The sequence below is a fragment of the Colias philodice genome, chromosome 1 (genome assembly GCF_061535455.1).
Source record: "Colias philodice isolate Cphi_HAF_F1 chromosome 1, ilColPhil1 Martin Lab GWU primary, whole genome shotgun sequence".
Classification (NCBI taxonomy): Eukaryota; Metazoa; Arthropoda; class Insecta; order Lepidoptera; family Pieridae; genus Colias; species Colias philodice.
The window spans coordinates 7458792-7486022 of record NC_143086.1 but is presented as its reverse complement, the minus strand read 5'-3'; the positions used below and the strand labels follow the sequence as shown (position 1 = coordinate 7486022).

General features: G+C 33.9%; 2 protein-coding genes across 10 annotated transcripts in view; one reads left to right on the top strand and one right to left on the bottom strand.

The window, feature by feature from the left end:
* Mbs (Myosin binding subunit) overlaps positions 1-8651 on the bottom strand; it is a 47149-nt gene extending 38498 nt beyond the window's left edge. For 3 of the 7 annotated variants that reach the window (XM_089714277.1, XM_089714233.1, XM_089714269.1), the window contains exon 1: positions 7993-8650. In XM_089714277.1, the coding sequence (XP_089570403.1) occupies positions 7993-8232 (240 nt within the window). In that variant the 5' untranslated portion in view covers positions 8233-8650. Of the gene's footprint in view, positions 1-7992 lie in introns of all 7 variants that reach the window. The other 4 variants (XM_089714285.1, XM_089714262.1, XM_089714243.1 and 1 more) reach the window with 2 other exon arrangements.
* A 2199-nt stretch (positions 8652-10850) lies between these two features.
* The window catches only part of DIP2 (disco-interacting protein 2), a 69089-nt gene continuing 52708 nt past the window's right edge, over positions 10851-27231 (top strand). For all 3 annotated transcript variants that reach the window (XM_089713762.1, XM_089713838.1, XM_089713708.1), the window contains exons 1-2: positions 10851-11056; positions 27139-27216. In XM_089713762.1, coding sequence (XP_089569888.1) covers positions 10963-11056; positions 27139-27216 — 172 coding nt within the window. In that variant the 5' untranslated portion in view covers positions 10851-10962. The remainder of the gene's footprint in view (positions 11057-27138; positions 27217-27231) is intronic.

Sequence of the window (27231 nt, the reverse complement as noted above, 5' to 3'; positions counted from 1 at the left end):
ATGAAGGATATTCTCGATTACACGATTTCAAAAATCACAAAAAAATCACCTAATGCTGGCCATACATCATACTTTCTATCGTCCAATCGGCATGACGCTGCAGCTTGATCCAATCTGCAGTTTGTCCATAGAGACCACACACACAACGTTTGAATTGTCCAATCGGCAGCAACGTTCAGTTGAAGCCATGGCATCACCGGTGACAGACGACGATGTTTTAGCCGTTTTGGGCGTTTTATTCGTAAAAATGAAACAAAAAACGATTATATGCCGGGAAGATTGTTGTTATATATATGTACCTATTTAATGAGAAGTACCCAATGTGTTAAGTAATCTGGTACTTCATCTATCTCCCAAACAAATCTTATTCAAATCCGTAACCGTTGACATCTAAACATCCATATACTTTCATATTTATCGACCAAGCGAGCGAAGCGCCTATGCTTCAGCTTGGACGAAAAATGACCAGAAAATTGACCAGACTGAAGTGACAATCGCATACCGCCATACACGGTCCAATCAACATGATCCAATCGCCATGATCAAGCCAAAAGAATCGAAATTCGATTGTTCCGTCAAGTATAACTATCATGCCAAATAATGCCAATCCACTCCCACACATGGTCAGTTCTAACTGATCCAATCGGTAGCGTCATGCCGAATGGACGATAGGAAGTATGGTGTATGGCCAGCATAATGCTGGCCATACACCATACTTTCTATCGTCCAATCGGCATGACGCTGCAGCTTGATCCAATCTGCAGTTTGTCCATAGAGACCACACACACAACGTTTGAATTGTCCAATCGGCAGCAACGTTCAGTTGAAGCCATGGCGTCACCGGTGACAGACGACGATGTTTTAGCCGTTTTGGGCGTTTTATTCGTAAAAATGAAACAAAAAAAGGATTATATGCCGGGAAGATTGTTGTTATATATATGTACCTATTTAACGAGAAGTACCCAATGTGTTAAGTAATCTGGTACTTCATCTATCTCCCAAACAAATCTTATCCAAATCCGTAACCGTTGACATCTAAACATCCATATACTTTCATATTTATCGACCAAGCGAGCGAAGCGCCTATGCTTCAGCCTTCAGCTTGGACGAAAAATCTTGACCAGACTGAAGTGACGATCGCATACCGCCATACACGGTCCAATCGACATGATCCAATCGCCATGATCAAGCCAAAAGAATCGAAATTCGATTGTTCCGTCAAATATAACTATCATGCCAAATAATGCTGGCCATACACCATACTTCCTATCGTCCATTCGGCATGACGCTACCGATTGGATCAGTTAGAACTGACCATGTGTGGGAGTGGATTGGCATTATTTGGCATGATAGTTATACTTGACGGAACAATCGAATTTCGATTCTTTTGGCTTGATCATGGCGATTGGATCATGTCGATTGGACCGTGTATGGCGGTATGCAATCGTCACTTCAGTCTGGTCAATTTTCTGGTCATTTTTCGTCCAAGCTGAAGCATAGGCGCTTCGCTCGCTTGGTGGATAAATATGAAAGTATATGGATGTTTAGATGTCAACGGTTACGGATTTGAATAAGATTTGTTTGGGAAATAGATGAAGTACCAGATTACTTAACGCATTGGGTACTTCTCATTAAATAGGTACATATATAGTATAACAACAATCTTCCCGGCATATAATCCTTTTTTTGTTTCATTTTTACGAATAAAACGCCCAAAACGGCTAACATCGTCGTCTGTCACCGGTGACGCTATGGCTTCAACTGAACGTTGCTGCCGATTGGACAATTCAAACGTTGTGTGTGTGGTCTCTATGGACAAACTGCAGATTGGATCAAGCTACAGCGTCATGCCGATTGGACGATAGAAAGTATGGTGTATGGCCAGCATAATGCCAATCCACTCCCACACATGGTCAGTTCTAACTGATCCAATCGGTAGCGTCATGCCGAATGGACGATAGGAAGTATGGTGTATGGCCAGCATAAGACAAAAATTGCAGATCATTAAATAAACAGATACAAAAGGGTATCAATACCTTTTACCTAGAAGCCAACCGTTTCTGAGATATTAGTAGTAGGTATAAAGATTCAAAAAATTATCGTAAAATCGTGTCAAACGTGAACAAATATTCCAATTTTCAGGTGTATGGGAATTTTTATTAACTTCACTCCTATGATTTGGTCTAATTTGACACTGTGCATAAATTAAAACACATTTTCTACACAGGTACAACTAAAATACATATATCTTAGAAAGGGTATTTGGAAACTCGGGCATAAAAATAAATAGGCATATCAATATAAGTAAAACTTAAATACAAAAAGTTCATGTCACCACATGGCTGTTCGCCGCATAAAAATTTTTCGTTGTGGGATAAAAAGGCGGTAACTAGTTACTTCAAAATAATTATACCTAATAGGTGTGGCAATTTCTTATCTTTGTTCATAATTATTGAAAGAAACTGGATTTTTTAATATTTCAACGCAAGGCGTCACGAATTCAATGAAGCATTCATATGTTTAGGTATTGTTGGAAAGTTTACGTTGAAGATCTTACATTATATTTAGCTAATGCATTAGACTAGCTTAATGTATATGGGAGATAAGTGTAACTTTCTGAGCTGCGGCATGGTATTGGTTATGCAACTCAGTTTACTGAAATATCGTATTGCAATGCGTCACACGATGTGAGCAAAGGAAGTTATATATAATTTACTACAAAAGATGCAAAAATTATAATGAGCTTAAGTTTAATAAAGTAAACTAATAGGAGCAACCTTTATCTATATCTTATATATAAAATTCTCGTGTCACAATGTTAGTCTGCATACTCCTCCGAAACGGGTGGACCGATTCTCATGAAATTTTCTGTGCATATCGGGTAAGTCTGAGAATCGGCCAACATCTATTTTTCATATGTACCACGGGCGAAGCCGGGGCGGACCGCTAGTATAACTATAATAAATTCATTTTTTCTAATGTAAGGAAGCAATACATTTCACGTACATGTTAAACATAGATTATGATGAAGAAAAATGCCGCTTTTATTACGGCAAATAAGACTGAACGCGGGTACTTGTGAAATGAAAGTACTTAATAGACCGATTACCGAAGTCAGCACCGTAAGTATGACTACTAGCAATAATCAACAATATTAATAATATCGACCGATTAACAAGGCAGTCATTAGTTTAAAGATTAGTTTAAGATGTTTTTTTTTTTTTTAATTCTATTGAAATATTCAAACATAAAACATAAATCAAAGAAAGTCAGTAAATAATGCCTTAAAATATTTTCAAGACAGTTATTTGGCACAGCGACATCACATGTGGATTTTACTTGCAAATGTTTCGCACCAATAAAGCATATAATTTTTTTAAAGTAGCTAAATTCGAATTATATCGTGGAATTTACTACGACTGTGTGGGTATCTCAAATATAAAACATCGGAACTGTGGCAACGTGCGTTCTGACTGAATCTATACAGTTTAAATCTAACGCGTTACATCCTAATGTTTTCCATACATTCGGACAGTAGTATGGACGCTGTCAGATTCTAAATCTGGACCAGTGGCGTTTAGTGGTCGGCCGAAACAATCGAAAGTTATTCCGAGTGCTAAACCTAACGCACGTGATATGCAGTGCCGCATTCTCAACGATGCTAGACATGAATTCACGGAAGTAAATTAATTAAATTATTTATTTATGGCAATATTAATATAACTTTATATACAGGGTGTACCAAAAAGTAGTGATGAACGGAAGCTGAGAGGTAGAGGATCTAGAGGGCTATCCGAATCACCCCCATGTATGTTATGCGATTTTTCGTATTTTCGGAGTTATGACGATTTTTTCAATTTTTTACCTATCGCCGAGTACGATGATATTTTATTATTTTCACTCATGCTGACGTCAATGATTGCGGAAGATGCTTGATTTTTTTTGTGTGCTAAGCTGAAAGATAGGCCAATTCAGTATGGTAACATTTACTATCGTTAGATCTTTGAATGGAATAAAAAAAAGAATTAAATGGCAAGAAAGATAAAATTACCCAGTATGTTCACCACTTCAAGGGCCCGTAAAAAAATAAAATCACATAAAAAAAGTTTTCCGTTTGACTTTTAAAAACTTGCTCTATCTATCAGATAGCTACCCTGAAAATTTCATTTTATTATTCAGAAGGCTTCAATCGAAAAATTTTAATATAAATGTGGTAAGTGCAAAAATTGAATTAACATGATGATCATTAAAACCAATAAATAGGTGTTTAATTACCAGAAATTTTTAAAATAACCCCGCTGTTGCTCAATGCAAGTGCGACATCACCGTAAAAAGTTGTCTTTTAAATGTCTGAATGCCCTTTTATCATTTTTAATGGTTTCTTCTGCTACTATGAATTTCCGGGTTATTTCGTCCAAATTGTGGCATTCTCTCAAGTAGCCGAGGTCTTTTTAATATTCCCATTGAAACAAATCAACGGGATTTAGGTCGAGGGACCGTGGAGGCCAGGCTTTAAGGCAGGCGTCACCGGCGCATGCGCAGGCTGCAACGACTAATTCAGGGTATCTTTGCCCTTTAGCCTGGCCTGCACGGTCCCCGGACGTAAACCCTATTGATTTTTTTCCGTGGGGATACTACAAAGACGAGAGACTGCCACAATTTGGACGAAATAACCCGGAAATTCATAGTAGCAGAAGAAACCATTAAAAATGATAAAAGGGCATTCAGACATTTAAAAGACAAATTTTTACGGTGATGTCGCACTTGCATTGAGCAACAGCGGGGTTATTTAAAAATTTCTGGTAATTAAACACCTATTTATTGGTTTTAATGATCATCATGTTAATTCAATTTTTGCACTTGCCATATTTAGATTAAATTTTTTCGATTGAAGCCTTCTGAATAATAAAATGAAATTTTCAGGGTAGCTATCTGATAGATAGAGCAAGTTTTTAAAAGTCAAACGGAAAACTTTTTTTATGTGATTTTATTTTTTTACGGGCCCTTGAAGTGGTGAACATACTGGGTAATTTTATCTTTCTTGCCATTTAATTCTTTTTTTTATTCCATTCAAAGATCTAACGATAGTAAATGTTACCATACTGAATTGGCCTATCTTTCAGCTTAGCACACAAAAAAAATCAAGCATCTTCCGCAATCATTGACGTCAGCATGAGTGAAAATATCATCGTACTCGGCAATAGGTGAAAAATTGAAAAAAACGTCATAACTGCGAAAATACGAAAAATCGCATAACATACATGGGGATGATTCGGATAGCCCTCTAGGTCCTCTACCTCTCAGCTTCTGTTCATCACTACTTTTTGGTACACCCTGTATAATATTAATATAACGTTAGTACTATCGAAAATATAAATACAATTTATTCCTCGCCCTCCTCATTGAGTACTACAAAATTGCAAGGTGTACACTGTACAGAAAGTGGGTACCCATTACTTACATAAGGCAGTCAAGGCACATAGGTCAAGGAAGGGAAGGGTTTGGGTTGAAATTGTAAAAAAAAATTGAATATGGAAAAAATATAAAAAAAATCGAAATAATAGACGCCTCCTAAGATATGAACAAAGTAACATTACTTGAAGTGATCTGTTTGAATTTTATCAATGACCTGTGTTAAAATTGCATTTACAGCATCAGTTGAATGTGAATTACCTCTTTAAACCTGCAACTTCAAGAAATCCTACAAGAAAAAGTATAGCTGGCTAATAATCGCTAATTTGATGTCTGTGAAAGCGTAGTTAATATGTTAGGCATGGCAAGAAATCACCTGCCTCCAGGCGGCTATGCATTTTAATAAACTGAGGCAATATTTTATATTATATCACAGAAATTCCATTCCCGTAAGATCCCAAAACATCTATCTCATCTGTATTGTAGAAATTATTGTATTTTAGTAAAATTCTAATTTCACTATCTATTGTTCTGTATATAATTTAAAATTGTATTTCTGTGACAAAATATTTCAGCAAAATTGTTAGATTCTCATTAATGCTGTACATGGCATGTATCGTGTAATTATTTCATGTTAATTTATCTTTATTTCATGTTAATGTGGAATATCAATTTGCCATTTTTTAATAAATTTTATCAAAGATAGTCTATTTCTACTGAAAATATGTTATTATTTTGAACACACTTATTATTTTACTTGTATGTAACCAACTGCTATAGACTTAACTTTGACTTACATTAAATGAGTTGATTTAATTCAAACTTTGTACATTTATTGCACGCCTCATAAGCGAAGCGTTGAGATGGGTACTACTGTCACTTCGCGCAAAACATCTGATTTTTCAAACTTAAAATGTCTTTATGTATCATACATTGCACTTGTAAGATAATACATACACACACATATTAAGAAAAAACACTATTTTTAACGTTCATGATATTTTTGATGTCATTTTTGTTATTTAAACTAGTTAAAAAACAGTTTAAAAAAGTTCTGTCTTGGACGTCCGTGTGTCTGTATGTGCGGATCCTTTTTCTTGTTAACACGATAGCGACCGAAATACTTTACTAATCGAGTCTTTTTTTTTCTCTTACGCTTGAGTATGCTCAGGAATAGAACCCTTTCATTTTTCAGGGTCTGATTCGATGTGGTTTAATTGTTATTAAATAAACAAAAATAATAATTAATAAATATTTATTAAAAAAAAATTATGAGGCGTGCACTTTTGGATTTTCCAAATTATTTTGTTCTCGAGTTTGTCTTATTATACTGATTAGGTCCCCCGGGATTAAATAGCCTCCTTACGTATACCACGTATAAGAGCAAGTTTGACAATTTACTTGATTGATAATTCTATCATTAAAGCATGTTTATTATTTATTTTTATCTATATTTATATTCTCAATGCTTTGTGTGAAAATTTTATATAATTGAGTATTTGAATAATAAAAAAATATTGATTATTTTTATGTATTTTAAAACTTTATTATTAATAATATTGATATTTAATGCAAAAATCTCCAAAAAAATTATTTTTCAATTAATTATAAGCAATTAAAAATTGATGAAATTTAAATTAAAGTCACGTGACTATAAACGCGCCATGACTGGTCACGATAGATGTGACGTCAAAATGTTATAGTTGTATACGTTTTTCTATCAACTGCAATGAGTGAAAACTAACATTATGACGTCACACGCGTTCGGGTGACGCTTCGGGAGTTGTCGGTGCGTTTTCGGTACTGGATTCAAAGACTAATTTTTATTTTGAAATAACTTTTGAATTATTGCAAAAAGAAACTTAAAAAAACAGTTTTGTTATAAAACTAATATATAATCTTTCCATTTAGCACAAAAAATTTTTTTATTCAAATACTCAATTGTAGAAAAAGTGCATTTTATTCATGGATTTTTATGGATAATAACATTGAAAAATACTTGTAATCATAAAATATATTGTATAACACCTAAATTATAAACCGACTTCAAAAAAAAGGAGGAGGTTTTCAATTCGGCCCGTATAATTTCTATGTAATCTTTAATGTGGATTACTTACTGTACCGTCTCAATTCACATTGAATGTAAGTTGTCAGTGACAATGCCAAACCATAGTTTTACCTTGAAGACTAGGTAAACATTCATTGTGGTTAGCCAAAGTAAACATGTGTCTAATAAGCTAAGAGTACATATTATTTAATTCACTTTAAAGGTTACAATTAGAATATCCATGATACTTATGGTATAACTTACAAATTTGATTTTGCTGTACAAACAGGAAATAGAATAAAGTACGAAAAATATCGATAGAATTGAGAAATTCAAATAAGTAAAAAAGTAAATATAGGTATTAATAGTTAAACTAAACTACTGTTAAATTGGGCATACTTTCCTTATGCTTTTCATTCTCTAGTTTCTATGAAATTTGAAGTATACTACTATGGCTCATTAACGAGGTTAATTGGCAGCCCTAATAACAATATATGTATAAACGCTTTATAAATAACAAATTTCACACTAACCTGATGAAGTGCTGTGAGGCCGTCAACATTGGCGGTGTTTATGTCAGCGCCCAATTTCAATAACCGCTGCACTTCATCCTTATCACCAGCCGTGCACGCTGCTAAAAACACGATACCAGAGGAGAATTGTATTCTTGAGGCGCGTTTTGGGATTGCCGACTGCTTGTTGGTGTCAGATTCCTCCCATCTTTTCAACTGTTCGGCCCTTTTGAACAGGGCAGATGACGATCTCGGATCCATAATTTCGTTTCTGAACGGTACACTTTTCACTCAATATGGTCCAAATAAACACTTTTGACGAAGCATAGATTATGTTTTAGTTATTTAGAGTACACAAACTCGGAGTCCATAACTTAAATGCCTAAAAAAGGAAACATGAAAGAAGAAACGTTCCAGGGAGGTAAGTGTAGGTAAAACACCTTTCAAGCAATCATTGTTCAGAACACTTGTTGATTTTTTCGTCTATCACACTTGTGTACGGACTGTTTTAACATGACATAACCAATAGACTACACTTTTAGCGTGGCAGCCATTACAAGAATAAATTTAACAGCCAACTATACTACTCACTAAACGAACATAAAAAGAAAAACTAGGCTGAGAATGACGGTATGAAGAAAGCGCCTAGCGTCACCTGGTGGACGAGCGTTTAGCGAGAGATGTTGCCATCGGTCAATTTACAATTATTTCTACAATTTTTTTTCTCTATGGATCCCATTGGTAACATTAACAATAGAAAACATACTCTTCTCTACTATCTGTGGACACAAACTATAAGAGCTATTACGCACTGTCGACCAGTCGCTGGCGACTCAGTCGCCGGCGACTGTGACTTACTATAGTTTAAATAGGGGCTTGCGCACTGAGTCGTCAGTCGTCCCGGCGACTCGGCGACTCGCCGCGTTGTGGCGACGCACAGGCGACTGGCGGTCGCCGGCGACCAATAGAAGCACGGCTTCAAATGGGAGCGTTCGCACTGCAAGCAACTGTCGTAGCGACTCTTGTAGGGACCGGATTCAGCACGAATGTACTTAAAATACTGTCGCTCGGCTTGGTTTCCTGCCCCTAGTTTCTCTGTTTTGGTCGCCGAGAGACTGAGTCGCCGGCGACTGGTCGACAGTGCGTAATAGCTCTAAGCACAGAATACATAATACTTGACTTTAGAGCGGCCGTACACGGGCGGCTCGAGCAGTTAACGGCTGAGTGACGTACACGGACTGCTCAAGCGGTCGGTCGTTGACTGCTCGAGCTGTCGCTACAAACCGCGCAGTTGACGGCTTGAAGAGGTCGCGACTGCTAGGGCAGTCCGTGTACGGCAGTGAATGAATGTCCACAGTTCGCCGTGCGGTCGCGGCTTCAAGCCGTCGGTCTTAACTGCTTGAAGCCGTCCGTGTACGGCCGCCCTTAATAGTAGCAAGCCTGTGTATCTCCGCGTGTAGATATTAAAAACATACTTACAGGCGAGGGCCATTGCGCAAGGACTAATCTAGCCAAGGCTGCCGCAAGCGAAAAAAGAAACACGCGCGCGCGCTATTTGTTCGACCACGTTCAACTTGCAAGATGGACACAAAACGAAAAAAATCAAAAAGATACTGTGCAGTATTTAATTGTTTAAATACGGATCGTGATCGAAATTTAATTTTTATTTTTTTTTTGGTTGCCTAAAGACGCTGGCAGGTAAAATCTACTTTGATTGGATAACATTAGGTTTCTATTTGATCAAAATCGGTTAAGAAACATCCATATTAGAATTTCTTGCCTACCCTCTAAGTGAGGAGGCGTGATTTTATGCCTATGTGTTATTCTGAGTCTTCAGCTACATACACACAAAATTTCATCGTAATCGGTTCAGTAGCATTTGCGTGAAAGAGTAACAAACGTCTATCTATCCTTACATAGTACATACATACATCCAGACACACTCACAAACTTTCGCCTTTATAATATTAGTAGTATTGCATATTTCAAAAGAGATCAGTTAGGGTTAATTTGATATTAATTTACTAGTGAGGTAACAATGATATAGTTTTTATGTTTCGTCCGAAACAAAATCAATTCCAGATATTTTTGACCGCGGCTTTTATTTTCAATAAATAACCATACATATAACTTATTATGAACCGTTCTCCCGTGAACGGCCTATATTCCCTCAAAAAAAAATTTGGTAGGTATGTACATAAATGAACACGTGCTCGACTGGAACGCGAAGCTAAATTAAATCATATTGTATATCAGATTGAGTACATATTTCTTTGAAAACCATTGCGAAGAAAAGCTTCTGTAGCTAGCTACTAGTTATTATTCTGTGATAGTAGCTAACGCTACAGAACGGACACTCTCCGCCTCCCGCCAATAGTAAACACTTACGTCACCCCGCACGATCATGAGATATATGGATACGCTTACCGCAAGGATGACACGCAGCCAAAATTACGCTTCACAACATATAATGTTTACAAAAGTAAATTCATGAAATGTACTAAGTAGATGTGTGATATGATAAATGTGTTAGTGATAATAATAAATTATATTATTATCGCATTATTTGGTTCCGTACACGTTCCGTACATATAAATTATATTTGTTGGCAACATTGAGATGACAAGTTTATTGTTAAATGTTAACTAATATTTATATACTCCTATATTTAATTCGTTTAATACTAAAAATGACTGAATTAATATATCCATATTATACCATACTTATTTACATTTAATTTCGCATTCATATTTCTGCTTTTTATAGTGTACCCTAGTCTTAAAAAGTTAATTTTAGTGGCATAGAAAACTAACTTATCTGACAGCAGCGACCTCTGTCTGCCTCATACGTCATTAGCAAAAATTGGACTCGAAGTTCAGACTTCAGACAGAAAGTATTCAAAATTCAAGATGGCCAGGTGTCATGATGGTGTCCTAGAGTGTTGTCGTTGAACTTTATTTATTTTGTGTGAAAAATATATTGTGTTTCATAATGGCTGACATAATATACCAGAGTCTTGACATATCAAACCTTCCGGATGATATCAGAGACAAATTAGCAGAATTGGACTTGGAATTATCTGAAGGTAAGCGTGCATTAGCTCTGCGCTTTATTCTAAATCGATAAATTATAATTACTTCAAACGAAGAAGTTTAACTTTTCTGACTATACTTTCAATTGTAAACTTTAGTTTATTTGTTTAATTTATAAAAAAAATTTAAGGATTTATACAGGTCTATAATATTATTATATTACTGACGTGACTAATGACAGCTGATGTGATGTTTTCGGTAAATACTGGTTGCATTGATGAGAAATATTTCATGTTATTCTGATAAGATATCTGATCAAATTATCATGCATGATTCGTTACATGCTTTGTTACACATCATCAGTCAAGGAATCCATATTCTTTGCACCATGTAGGATTTTTTGTAAATTTTGTGTGATCATATAAATACATATTTAGGGTCGAAACACAAATCCAATAAATTTTTTATTGGCGAAAATTATCCGAAAATGATCTTACCATTTAAAATAACTAAATGAACCTTAAACTTATTCTAATGTTTTGTTTATGTAACTTTTTAGAAGGCTCTGATCAGATTTTGATGAACTTTAAACATTTTAAACTCATATAAGAATGGACGCAATGGACTTATAGTATTTCAAATGTATTGAATATTGAGGTTTGAAAATAATACTTTATACACTTTAGATGCATACTATAAAATTGTATATATAAGTTTTATTTAACAATGTTCAATTATCTATTGTAATTTTACTAAAAAATACTTAAGCTTAGCTCATAATCTGTGTAAAATGCATTGCGAAATATTAAGTTGAGAGTTTAAGAGTGAAGTTTATACAATATTTAATTAAAATTCTTTAATATAAATTATATTGAATTGCCTAAGCGAATCCCATTTTTATGACATTGCAAAAGTGTATTTTTTATGTAAGATTTCAATGCAAAGGTTCTGCTAAAATATTGACGGATGGAAAGAAAGTACCATGTAATTTATCAAAAAGTAAAAAAAAAAAATACCTGATCTTAATAGATAGAATAAATTATTTACTAGGATTTAATAATCCTAGTAAATAATTTAATAATTTATTTTAATGTAAGTATAAGATATTACATTTGAATAATTGGTAATCTAATTAAATTAAATTCATATCTATTCATATAATCATATGTCATTTTTTTAATGCCTAATATAAAAGTAGTAATTACTAATGCCATTTTTAAATATAGTCTATCATTTTTCAACATGTTTATTTATTTATTTATAATCTTTATTGCATACAAAACATAAAATACAAATTTCACACACACAGGACATTTGATGCAAAGGGTGGCTTTATTGCTTCAAGCAATTTCTTCCAAGCAACCTTAAATGTTATATATTGTTATGTATGTTCTAATATTCGAAACATCCTTTAATAATATAAAATGAGTTTATTTATAACATCACCCTTCAAATTATCTACAAATACTCAATACTGTATTTGTGTCTATTTTATCTGTTTGTTCAAGTGTCATGGAATAAGATTAATATTCAATGCTTACTTGTTTAAATATGTACAAGGAGTGTTTAGGTGTAGATTTGTTTTTCTTTGATATTCATTATATGTAATGAAATTTGAAGTATAAGCAAAAAAAAAAATGATTAAAATCTGTATTAAAATGTGTGGTTGACTATAACAAATGATATAAAAAAAGACGTGTGGCACTCGGGGACTGCCGCGGTAAAGCTATTGCATAGCATGCCTTCAAGCCACACCTCCGTGTCCGTCGGAGTGGGGAGCGTGAGGTTTTTTCGTTACGGAATTTCTCGATTCGGTCCCCGCGCTCAAGGCCCGCGATAGAAGCTATGCAATAGCTTAAAATCTTCTTTCCATTGTCAGTATTTTATGAGAACAATTGTGATTCATTTTGTATTGTTTCTTTGTTTTATGTTGCATTTATGTTTACCTTCTTAGATTTCTATTAATAATCCAACCAAATCTTCTCCACCAAAACAATGTTATACAAATCTCCTGTACTCATTAGTGTATTTCAAATGTTGCCCCGCACTAACTTTGTACAAGCAGGGGACAGTTCTGCAATGAATATTTACGATGAGTTGTAGAACGTAGACGTGCAGTCCACGCCACTTTGTTTCTAATACATGGAAGTTGCACGCGAACAAACTCCCGCGAAGGCCTTGACGCACGTTCGATGAACCGTGCACATCGCTTTTAGATCCTCGCCTTCGTTGCCTGAATACGTTATTACTCCATCGCCCGTGCATTTGAGCCATTTTGTCGGGAAAGCATGACGCACCGACTCAAACCCGTTCGCATCGTGACACGATCTGACTAAGCTCGCGATGTAGCGTTGTGCTGTTTTGTCCGAAGCGTTTGTAATTGTTGCTATTGCACTTGTTATTTGTTAAAAAATTAAACCAAGCAAGAATTGAAAATATAGAAAAGTCCATGAGGATCGGCGCCTCCATTTGCGTGCGTTGTATTGATACATTAAATTTTGGTATATGTACCTGGTTGATATTTTTCAAGCTAAAATCTATGATGCGATTACTGCCTAATACATAAACACACACAAACACACATAAATACATATAAAACAAAAACACACTCGAAAAATATAACCCCAGCCAAAGGAGGATAATAGATTTTACGTTAAGACGATACACAAAAAAAAAATCCACTGCTTGGCGGGCGGAGTCTAATAGTTCGCTATCGGGAACGCGGGTGTGCGCGAAGTCATTCTTGCAAACTCGACGCGCTGCCGCTGGCCGACTCGGGACAAACATGTATGGAGTCGTCATACAGTTATAATATTGTTATACATTTATTTAATTGTTGATTTATTGGTTTTATTTTCTTGCTTATAAACAAATAATCTTCTTTTTAACAACTACTTAGACATTATTAATAATTATTATTATTTCGTAATGTTTACTTTATTACAAAATAATACAGGTTATAAATAATCTTTAAAATAACAAAAAATATTGTTACTCTGAAATAATGAAATGGTACTCAATAACGCGGACTACTGAATTGATTTAGATAGAATTTGATGCTGACGTAGATATTACATCATGCCCAGAAATGAAAGGTACTATTTCTGAAAGAAGTTATAAACCCTAATTCTTCTCAGTCAAAGTCAAGAGTGGAAGATATCACTAATACAGTAAAACTGATGCGAAACTTGCGATGCTTTTTGCTAAAAATGGAATCATGCGATAAAAAAAGTAGAGCGTTGATAACATACATTTTGGACTGAATAAAGGTACTTATAGACTACAAGCCCACATATGAAAAAAATATGGGTCAAATGAACCACCACGGGACATATCTAGTACGAAAGAAGAGCAAAAAATAATAAGATTCATCACTATGCCGTCACTTGTAAGCTGTCCAACTGAGTGCAGATGAGAATTGAAAAGTACAGGTAGACTCGGTAAATTTTGGTCATATATTTTTGTACGGCATTCTTAACCATCGATAGATCCATTAAAAATAATAAGAAACCGCTCAGTGCCGTACAAAAATGGTGGTCCACCAAGTCGGAATTTTTATTTAATTTCCGAGAGTTACCGGGGGTAAATTTGGTCATTTGACCATGTACGGCATCTGTGTCATACTATTGCTATACTGCTTTTAATCCATTATTCCGCAACGCCGTACAAAAATCATGGGGACAAGGGGAAAAAATCGAGAGTTATAATCCCCTCTCTTTCCCCACTCCAGGGGGTCATTTGACACAACACGAAATAAATTTATTTTTAAAGTATTTTATGCATAGATAATATTTTTTCATGTGCCGTACATTTTCGTTGGTTCAAAGGGGAAAAATCTGAAAAAGAAAAAAATCCATATAACGAAATGTTTGCTTTATATTTTTATAATAAAATATAAATATACATTAATATTAAGAAGCTCGAGGTGGTTAATTATCACCTTGGAAAGTCGGAGTCAGGTGGAATGGACTCCGTTAAATTGATGAACTAATAAAAAAGCTATGAACGCAAAGATGTGAATTATATGCAATCAGTCCATGAATACAGGTAAAGTCACAAGCAAATGCTAGTAATATATACATATTCAAAATGTACAAGTAAAGCGCTTTCAAATGATACCAAATACTGCATATTTATCTTAACTTTATTTTTTTACTCTGTATGTTTTGTCCGCTAGAGGGCGCCACATTAGATTTTGTGAAACCCCATATGGCCTTTAGCTAGCTGGTCGCTGGTTATCCAGTGAACAATTCAGACGCTTCTAATGATATGTCATTTGTCGAATTCTGATAAGTAGTTTAGAAGTTACGAGGGAATAGATGAACATACATACATGACCTGTAAACAACCATAACCCTCCTTTTGCTTTGCCGTAGTTGGGTAAAAATATGTTAATGCCGTACTGTATCAAATGGCCATAAAGCACCCTTAAAATTGTAGCTTTCGTCGCTTTCATCAGCCTAAAAGATGTGGTCTGCACAAAAATGTACGGCATCGTTTTTTCCTAATTTATCTATGTTAATACTATTTAAAACAACGGATAAAGTGTAGAAAACTATTATATTTCATTAATCTACGATGTTTAAACTTTAACAAAATTTCTGGTTTTGCATTTCTCTATAACTTTTTTTAGAACGGTTTCTTTTGAACGGCAATACTTTACAACAATTGAATTTTACAATATCATGTTAAAAAAAAAGTTCCCGTACAGGGTCAAATGACCTTACAGCTCTTTATATCAAGAATTCGATGAAATTAAGATGATTATTGGTATACATTTAAAAGAACAATTATTTTTTGACGGCATTGCTTTTAATAGTACTTTTGAGTGCTAGATAATGTTTTGGAACCGAAGCCGTACTTAGTCAAATGACCCCGTGGAGTGGGGAAAGAGAGGATCTTGCAACTCTCGATTTTTTCCCCTTGTCCCCATGATTTTTGTACGGCGTTGCGGAATAATGGATTAAAAGCAGTATAGCAATAGTATGACACAGATGCCGTACATGGTCAAATGACCAAATTTACCCCCGGTAACTCTCGGAAATTAAATAAAAATTCCGACTTGGTGGACCACCATTTTTGTACGGCACTGAGCGGTTTCTTATTATTTTTAATGGATCTATCGATGGTTAAGAATGCCGTACAAAAATATATGACCAAAATTTACCGAGTCTACCTGTACTTTTCAATTCTCATCTGCACTCAGTTGGACAGCTTACAAGTGACGGCACAGTGATGAATCTTATTATTTTTTGCTCTGCTATCGTTCTAGATATGTCCCCTGGTGGTTCATTTGACCCATATTTTTGTCCTATGCGGGCTTGTAGTCTATTACGAAGGAGTGGGTTCACATTGTGAACAATCTGTGGGTTTATTTTCCTTCTGGATTCCGGATTTCTGAAAAGATTATCTATGCTATAAATGAAAAAATCTTACACATTCGTTATGTACTTAAAACAGGGGTACATATCAAACATCGTCTATAATACAATTATCATCAAATCTATAATATAAAAATGAATCCCAAAATGTGTTGGTAAGCGCATAACTTGAGAACGGCTGAACCGATTTCGATAATTCTTTTTTTATTATATTCCTTGAAGTACGAGGATGGTTCTTATGTAGAGAAAACGTAAATATGTACCACGGGCGAAGCCGGGGCGGAACGCTAGTTTAAAATAAAACCAACTTACTTCATTAATTTGTTCCAATTGTAAGCATTCTTTTTCCTCCAACCTTTATGTTTCTTCTTCTTATTTTCTTTATTGTCCCCATTTGTCTCATTTTGTCTTATCGTGTTGTCACCCTTTTTTACGATTGCGCGAGCGACACAAGTTCCCCGTGTGACGGCCGTAGCGGGAATGACTCGTGCAGCGATCGGGGTAGGAAGGTACAGGGCGGCTCTCGCTATATTGGCTGGTCGCGCGCTAATTTCAAGTATTTCTTGTTTATTTCAAAACCATCGCATATTTCAAAATTCTAAATCGGTAGACGTATAGGTTGTATATTTTATAGTTAATATCCAAAAAGTCGTAACTTTACGTTTGTTATTTCGAAGATGCCAGAGATTAAAAAAAAATAATAATGACAACTTTGTATTTTTTTTCTATCGAGAAAATATCATGGAATCATGTTTCTAAAACGGTAGACGTATTGTGTTACTATTGAACTTTCTTGTCAAGAATTTTCATCACGACAACTTTAATAATATAAAAATTACGAAGGTTTAAAAAGGGCCGTAAATGTTAGAAAAATTCATTCATCACCTTAAGTGCGCTTGCGCCGACTATGATATTACAACCACTTAGATACGGGTGATTTTCAAGTGTTAAATATTTTTTTATAATGAAAATATTAATAATTATTCAGCAAAAAAAGGAATATTGTCCTTAGTTTCCACACGTCGAGAGGTTAGGATCAATATGAAATCCATAGGACGGTATAGATGACCAGATAGAATTCCACGAAATTAATTTTTTAAATTCCCATAATTGGGAAAATTAAAATAAAATATTACGAGTTAAATGCAAATTCATTCATATATGTAGTTATATATTTCACAATTTCCAGATAAAAATGTTAAGATCCAAAGAAATATCTTTAATGGCAAAGGTGATGTAGTAGGTGAAGTGTAATGTAGTAGGTTTCAGTAGTACATATAAGATTCCGAGTTGAATTTTCTCTTGACCTAGACTATAAACGTGGTTGAAATCTGTGACCTTTAAGGGTGCGTATAAAGCAAAATTACCAATCTTCTATTAGATGATACGTGTAATATTCAAGACCAAATCTAAAAAATAAAATATATATCAAACTAGATGATATGTTCAACGATTCTGTTTAATCAAAAACATAAAATATTAAAATTTACTCGATAAAAAAAAATCACCAAGTTAGCTCTAATTTTCACACTTTTACGTTTTCTACTTGACATGGTAATACTTATTATGATTTTTTTTTTCATAAACAATTATATTAAAACATTTGCAAGATATTTGTCAAAGCATTTTGTGTAATTACTTTTAGTTTTGGTTTTATCTGCGATAAACCACTTTTGGCGCTCTTTTTTTCTCGAGATAAACGTTTAGTTTTGTCACGATAAAAGTAGTTTATCGCAGAGTTTATTTTGAATAAATACCAAAAAAAACAACCTAATTTTCAATCGAAAACTCATCCGTCAAAATATCAGCTTTTCAAAAACTTGGGGAGCCCTTTGTTCATTGAAATCTCTACTTTCATATGGTGTAAAAAAAAAAACATTACCATAGTAAATGTTCTCAGGAAATTCATACAAACAGTGTGATAATGAGCTTTTACCAAATCCTTTTCTAATGGGTTTCATCCTACTGCGATTTTTTTTTGTTTCAAAAATTATCGGCTCTGGTCTAGTAGCTCACTGCTCAGAAATGGAATCTTGAATGATAAAACTTTAACCCAATCATCTATTATTTCAAAAGAAACTAGGTATAATATTTTTTAACTTTTTATTACTGCGCGTTTTTGATAATATTCGTTCAGTGTTATAAAATTTTGAAAGTCGTAAGCTGTCTCCATTCTAAAATACCTATATATGAAACAATTATGGGGAAACCTATGCTTAAATTGAAATTTGTACAATTTATTTAGATCATTAAGCATTGAGATTATTTTACAATCTAAAAGCTTATAGCATCGAAGCTGAAATATAATATTGATTTTAGTACATACATTCATCACATTATATTTATGTTATGTACTTACCACCTACATGGCTGCGTATATCGCTCTGATAAAGACGTAATTATAGACATCGCGTCAAAACAATACGAGCCCATAAAATAATGTGCGACACATAGAGGCCTTAACTCAAAGTTGATTTGTATCCTTACTTAGCTTTTAAACGTGTTTTGTTAGTTTCCTTGCGTGTTGGTTGTCGACAAACAGTAATTATGTGACGTGTGGGAAAAAATCACGAACACTGTGTGTTTCAATTAAATCAATTTTTCTTACTTTGAAAATAGTAATACAACGAAAGAGGTCGCATAGGTGTCCACAATAGTATTGATTGTGACTGAGTCACAGGTTAATAAAAATGTCAGACAATTATTAACAAGTGAGATGAGGTTGTTAAGCTTCGGAGTGGTTTCCAAGAACAAGACTTGTAAGATAATATGTTCTATATATACAGAGTGAAGGGATATCATTGGCTCGCAGCTATGTGCTTAGAGCCAGTGTAGTAATTATACTGAAACGTTTTATCGCGGCTACTCCATATAAATGACTTGCAAAATCTCCAATAGAAATAATAATGAACAGTAGAAAACATAGTATCGCAAAATATACATGAACATTGGGGATATTATAAACTGTTTTTAAACATTTCTAACTTACCTGTTTGTAAAAAAGAAAAGACTACGATGTATTTGAACTTTAAACGTTACCACTTACTGAGAGAGCAATTAAAATAAATAAAAATTAAAAAAACGACTGCAAACACTAAAAATTAAAAAATAGTAAAGATCCATTTCTATATATTTCTTCAACACTAATACAGTAATACTAGCACATATCTCTCTGTTTACACAGTCCCAATGTTTAGTATTAGTTGTCAGCACTAAGCACTGACGAAGTCCATTTACATACTGGTCACAATCATATGACCATTTAGTTTGGGAATTCGGTTGAATACATTTTCGTAATTATTTTTTCATTATTCTTCGTAATGATTGGAGCTGTTATTTATAAAATATGTTCGCATTAAACAAAAATACAATCACGTAAATCGATCCAGAAACATCGGTGAAATCGGTGTATAATATTTAAAAAAAAATACCGGCCGCATTGAGAACCTTCTTTTTATGAATCGATCAAAATAATTCGTCTAAAGTTTTAAGTGTGTTGATAATAATATTAACGTGTGGTTGAATGTCCACAAGTTAGTTTGAAATCTAATCCTGCAATCGTTAAATTGAAAACATAAATTAAGTGCGGCATTGTTATAACAACGATACGTTCTTAGTTTATGATGAGTGATGGCTGCATATCGTCTCCTAAGATGGCTGTAGCCATAAATTTATTTATGTAATCAGTTTTATTATTTAATTAGAATCGATTGATGCAACCGAGTGAACAATTTCAAAGTGGGAGTCAGTTACCTTTTTTCTTTCAAATAATATTGACAGAAAATAATTAATTGGATCTTGGAAATGTCTCTATAAGATAAATAAAATAAAATTGCCTTTTAGACAAGCTTTTCTTACGTTAATTAACTTGTAAACAATAAACAATATCCTCTTAACAGAAAAATACGATAGTCATGAAAAATATAAACATCGTTATTACTTAGAATACATTTTAAATAGACATCGTTTAGAAATTATATGTTTGGAGTTTATTCAAATAAATTACTTACTTAGTAAGTATAAAGAGGATATACAAAATTCCATAGACTTTAGATGACGAAAACCTAGACAATTTACATATACTTACTCATTACATAATATGACAATACAAACTTTAAAAGCCTGGCTTTTGTTCTGTAATTACGAAATAAAGCGTACGGAGACGAAATGAGATGTCGTGCCCGAGTCGTATTCGGGAAAAAGAAATTTTAGCGCATGTTAGTGACCTTTGAGTTTTTCGTTCGTTACAAAGAAAAGCAATTAGTGTCCCATATGTTTGCGAAAATGGATTTACAGTTTTCAAATCGAAACGTAACCATTCCACTTGGACTTTCATTTAAATATACAGGGTGTCCCAAAAAGTAGTGATGAACGGAAGCTGGGAGGTAGAGGACCTAAAGGGCTATCCGAATCACCCCCATGTATGTTATGCGATTTTTCGTATTTTCGGAGTTATGACGTTTTTTTCAATTTTTCACCTATCGCCGAGTACGGTGATATTTTCACTCATGGTGACGTCAATTATTGCGGAAGGTGCTTGATTTTTTTTGTGTGCTAAGCTGAAAGATAGGCCAATTCAGTATGGTAACATTTACTATCGTTAGATCTTTGAATGGAATAAAAAAAAGAATTAAAATGCCAAGAAAGATAAAATTACCCAGTATGTTCTCCACTTCAAGGGCCCGTAAAAAAATAAAATCACATAAAAAAAGTTTTCCATTTGGCTTTTAAAAACTTGCTCTATCTATCAGGTAGCTACCCTGAAAATTTCATTTTATTATTCAGAAGGCTTCAATCGAAAAATTGAAATCTAAATGAGGTAAGTGCAAAAATTGAATTAACATGATGATTAATAAAAACAAATTAAAACCAATAACAAGGTGTTTAATTACCAGAAATTTTTAAAATGACCCCGCTATTGCTCAGTGCAAGTGCGACATCACCGTAAAAAGTTGTCTTTTAAATGTCTGAATGCCCTTTTATCATTTTTAATGGTTTCTTCTGCTACTATGAATTTCCAGGTTATTTCGTTCAAATTGTGGCAGTCTCTCGTCTTTGTAGTATCCCCACGGAAAAAAATCAATAGGGTTTATGTCCGGGGACCGTCGAGGCCAGGCTAAAGGGCAAAGATACCCTGAAAGATGGATTGGTCGTTGCAGCCTGCGCATGCGCTGGTGACGCCTGCCTTAAAGCCTGGCCTGCACGGTCCCTCGACCTAAACCCCATTGATTTGTTTCAATGGGGATACTAAAAAGACCTCGGCTACTTGAGAGAATGCTACAATTTGGACGAAATAACCCGGAAATTCATAGTAGCAGAAGAAACCATTAAAAATGATAAAAGGGCATTCAGACATTTAAAAGACAACTTTTTACGGTGATGTCGCACTTGCATTGAGCAACAGCGGGGTTATTTTAAAAATTTCTGGTAATTAAACACCTATTTATGGGTTTTAATTTGGTTTTAATGATCATCATGTTAATAAAATTTTTGCACTTACCACATTTAGATTTCAATTTTTCGATTGAAGCCTTCTGAATAATAAAATGAAATTTTTAGGGTAGCTACCTGATAGATAGAGCGAGTTTTTAAAAGCCAAATGGAAAACTTTTTTTATGTGATTTTATTTTTTTATGGGCCCTTGAAGTTGTGAACATACTGGGTAATTTTATCTTTCTTGGCATTTAATTCTTTTTTTATTCCATTCGAAGATCTAACGATAGTAAATGTTACCATACTGAATTGGCCTATCTTTCAGCTTACCACACAAAAAAAAATCAAGCATCTAGCGCAATAAGTCACGTCACCATAAATAAAAATCTCATCGTACTCAGCGATAGATGAAAAATTGAAAAAAATGTCATAACTCCGAAAATACGAAAAATCGCATAACATACATGGGGGTGATTCGGATAGCTCTCTAGGTCCTCTACCTCCCAGCTTCCGTTCATCACTACTTTTTGGGACACCCTGTATATACGAGTATGTTATTAGTTATTATGTATCTTGTAATTTATAAAAATATTCTGTTTATTTGTTCCCATGTCAGTTAAATGATTTTATATAAAGTATCTAATATACTTAGCGATATCCATACTAATATTATAAATGCGAAAGTAACTCTGTCTGTCTGTCTGTTACTCAATCACGCCTTAACTACTGAACCAATTTGCATGAAATTTGGTATAATAGATATTTTGATACCCGAGAAAGGACATAGGCTAATTTTTACCCCGGGACATAGGATAGGTTTTATCCCGGAAATCCCACGGGAACGGGAACTATGCGGGTTTTTCTTTGAAAACGCGGGTGAAGCCGCGGGCGGAAAGCTAGTATAAGATAAATGCATCCTACGTGATCTCTGCGGACCCCTTTTGCTATTACGTCAATGGGTTAATGTTCAATTAGGTTGGTCGACATCGACAACAAGTGCACTACTGTTGCGTGCCGAGACGATTTTTATAGCTCACTAAAGCTAGGACGAAGCTAAAGCAGTGAAACGATTGCTGTCAAGTGACGTATATCAACCTACTTTACCATAGTTCTAAATGGATTTTGAACGCAACTTCTATTTGAGTATAATAAACGTTGTAACAAACTTGCTTTCCGTCTGCGGTTTCGCCCGCGAAGGCATCGCTGTTTTGCTTGACTAGACTTGGCTGTAATGATTTTTACGCCGCTAAATTAAAATAAAAATATGCTTATATGTACATGTTTTGTGATTTGACATTGTGTTTAAGCATTAAATGTCTTATTAATTGCGACCATTTATTTTACACACTTGGTCACTTTTAATTATGAATAGTATACATGTGTTTGTATTCATATATGCTCAGTTAGCCATTTAGTTCCACTATTACTTGTCGTATTCGTATCATATATAACGGTCTTTGACACGTGTGGAGTAGCTTTGTGAGAATCCAGACATATGAGACAGTTAATTAAGTGCATCCTATATTCTTTTATCATCGTTTTATTCTCTTTTGAGCTTCTGATCAAGTGCAGTTCATACATGTTTTATAAGTTCGTGTAAATGTTAAATTAAAATCAATTGTTTTTTAATGTGTGCAGTGTGATTTTCGTAAAATATAAATTCATATTTTCCATTGCATCAAACATATCTATATCTATATGCAAAGAAATGATGTCATATCTATATCAGCAATACGCAATTATCTGCATCTTATCAATGATATAAAGGATTCTAATGATTGTTTAATTTTTAACTCGGTATGCTTATTTATACATTACGAATCAGTTAGGATTATAAAATATAACAAGAGTAGTAATTTCTTAAATAATGTTTTAGACGAATTTGTGTACTGATACATGAAACAAAACAATTTAGTCGCTATTGTATCTACATAGTATAGGTACAGAGCAACAGTGTCGGAAGCTGCATAATATAATTCTCTGTGAGGACACGGAGGGTGCGACGGTGCGACACACCTGCAGCTAAACCTGAGGAAATTGTTGCATTGTTATCCAAATTTGCAATTTCTAGCTAAAGCCATGAATGAATACGTATGCGTTGAATTATAAACACAACACAGGGAATTTAAGCTTAATATAACTTACTAGGTATAGAAAGAGTCGACGGAATCAATAAAGTTATTCAATAATAATTAAATGTAAAAAAAGTTCTTTCATAAAAAAATCACGTTGTAAGATAGATTCCTATCTCATGCAATATTATTATTTTTCAATGGTCAAGCTCAGTTCGGTAGCATATCAAAAGTACCTAGTCTTTGCATTTCAATTCGGAATCCCGTTTAGTAAATTTTTGTCTCATTTAATTTCAGACATATTGATGTTATTTCATACTTTTATTTTAATGGTGTCAATAATACAACCAATTAGTTAAATCACATCATTAGCTAAGAAAACGACAATTCTCTTATAATATCAGGCATTAAGGTATTATAGAAGCTCTTACTCCTTTTCACAATCCTATTTAATTAAAGCCACGCGTTAACTTGCCTATCCCTAATCTGTCTGTCTACTATCGATCCCTACACGTATATTCATTGTTTGGGTTGGATATTTAGTTTATCCGTAAAATGTCAGGTAGAAGCCTAGTTCTCTCTGAGCGGGGTTGCGTTGATCCAAAATTCAATTATCTTCGGTGACACCGGAGAGTGGAGGTTCCATACGACAAACTGTTATTTTAAGAGACTTTGATTTTAGTTTTTACACGCTCGTATGCACGTCCGTATCAGACCTATGATAGAAAAAGCAATATTTCATCCGAACTTTATCAAAGTTTAGTTTTATTCGATTGAATACAAGTCCTGTATTGTTTTAACACATTATATCGTTTTAACAAGTTGTATGAATTGATTACAACTTATCGTTGGTACAAACTACAAATGTTATTATTTATAATCGTATAGCTCTGATGTAACATTTCATGATTAAACCAAAATTATACTAATCAGCTTCCAAATTCGGCAGTCGTTTTAAAATTCAGGCCAATCAAAACAAAATTGTGCACGTAGTTATCAACGTTTTCTGTGTCTCCATAAAAGAGACATAAAGTTTAGGTGCATAGAGACTATTATCCCATGAATGCACCATTATTACGCATGTTTGTATTCTTAGTGGACGGTGCTGTTGACACTAGCTCGATGTGCCGTGCATCACATATTGACACGACTGCTCGTACGTTCACTGTAATCTATGCAACAATAGCTTGTCATTTATAATAATTCATAATCATCATCACAATTGTTGAATATAGTTAATTAAAGTGGATATTTATTTATTTACTGTCAACAAGAGTGTAAACTATTATAAAAATAATTACATTTTGTTTTAATTAATCTTTTATACGTTAACAATTTTTTATGCCTAATCAACTGGAATTTTGATCTTGACCTTAATTTGTCTTCATAACTATACCTATATTTTATAATATTAATTTTACTGCATAAGCAATTTAATGGCTTATCGATTAAAGGCTTAATATTCTTGGTACTTTACCCGCGTTCCGTACACCAGCGAATTTTGATCGTCGACCGGAGGATTCTATCATAAACGATCGTCAAAGACGTTGCGGGGCTCTCTGTAAGCTTGTGTTGTCGTCTACCTTTATAATGTTAATTTCAAGTGTGTAACGTTTTCTGCATGCGAATACTCGGCGATTTTAACTTTAATTATGATAACGGATAAAGGAAATGTCTTTAACAAAGTAAAATTAAAAATGGAAGCTGAAAAAATTAGTTTTTATATTGTAATTTCTCAAACCCTATTCTATGGCCGTATTAACCAAATTCAATAGTATTTTAAAATGGATTTGGCATTCATGGTTTTATTCACCAATGCAACTGATGCTGAAAGTATTTAGATATTAGCATACACCATACTCATTAAAACAGGTCAACAAAGTTTGAAAATAAAATGTACAAATAATATTTTCTCATAACATAAATTTCATTGTAGTAGGATACGTACAAAATTTGATACCGTAAATCAATTTAAATTGTAATTCAAAATGCATGCTTTTCAATACTCTCTATTAATTATTATTTCTATAATAAGAGCGATATCGTGTGCTCAATACGGGCCAACTGTTTAGCCACCTTATAGATTTCCTCTAATGACTAATTGGACGTCGCGCGAACTAGTATCGGTTCGTTACAAAAACCTACTTTACGTCTGGATACATTATTTCTCCGTAAATTCAATTCGATTCGTATTCAGTACAAAGTTCTTCAATATATCCTTTTTATTTTCGTGGCTTTTTGTTACTGTAATTAAAACAAGGTCGCTAAAACTCGTTTTATTATTATCAGTGTTTATATTCAATGTTAATATTATGATTGCGGGAATGTGTGAATAGTGAGAAGTGAGTGTATAAATAAAGATTATTGGATTATAATATTTGAAATATGTAATTTTGTGTTCGGATCATATTGTTGGTGAATATAATATTTTATCTTTGACAAATTTTTCGTGTATGTTACTATGTTAGTCGGAAATACAATAATAATTATAAATATAAAAAAATAACTACGTTAAAAAAAACCGACTTCAAAAACGGAAAAGTAAAAAATAACAAAGATTTGATATTATTAATTACTGCGTATTATTTAGATGTGCTATTTATTAAATAGGTTTGATGTCGGTGCCAAGCCAATGTAAAACTTACCGGCTTACACAAGCTTAATACTAAGTGCTTAGTGCTTGTCCTTCCGATTCCATCATCAAATCAGCTCTATGTGATGATAAATTTTCATCACTATCCAATTTACATACGTATACAAAATTTTAGCTCAATCGGTAACCGGGAAGTGAATCAAAGTTACTTGCTAGATTTTCAATAAAGTCATCGAGATCAGACAAAAATGCTCATAAAATAAAAACTACTGGGCCTACCCGAATGAAATTTTTATGGGACCAATTCGAAACCATTCCACATCAAACAAAAAAAGAATCACGTAAATCGGTTCTGAAACCTCGGCGTAATCGGTGTACATATACATAAAAAAAAACATACCGGCCGAATTGATAACCTCCTCCTTTTTTTTGAAGTCGGTTAATTAATGAGTTTTGTACGAATAGTTTTTAACAATATTTCAAAAGCCATTCCAGCATTCTGGTCATTTTACTTAAAATATTAGTTTTGTTTTTAATATCTGGGAATAAGAGGCAAATTGAAAGATGCACGTGCTATTTATGTAGGTACAGAATCCACGTTATAAACCATAGCATGTATTAATAATTCCCTTTTGTAACGTGCGCCTTGTTCGCAGGGGACATCACACAAAAGGGATATGAGAAGAAGCGAACACGTCTTCTGGCACCCTACATTGCTCAACAACAGTCTCAAGGTAAGGAATGCAAAC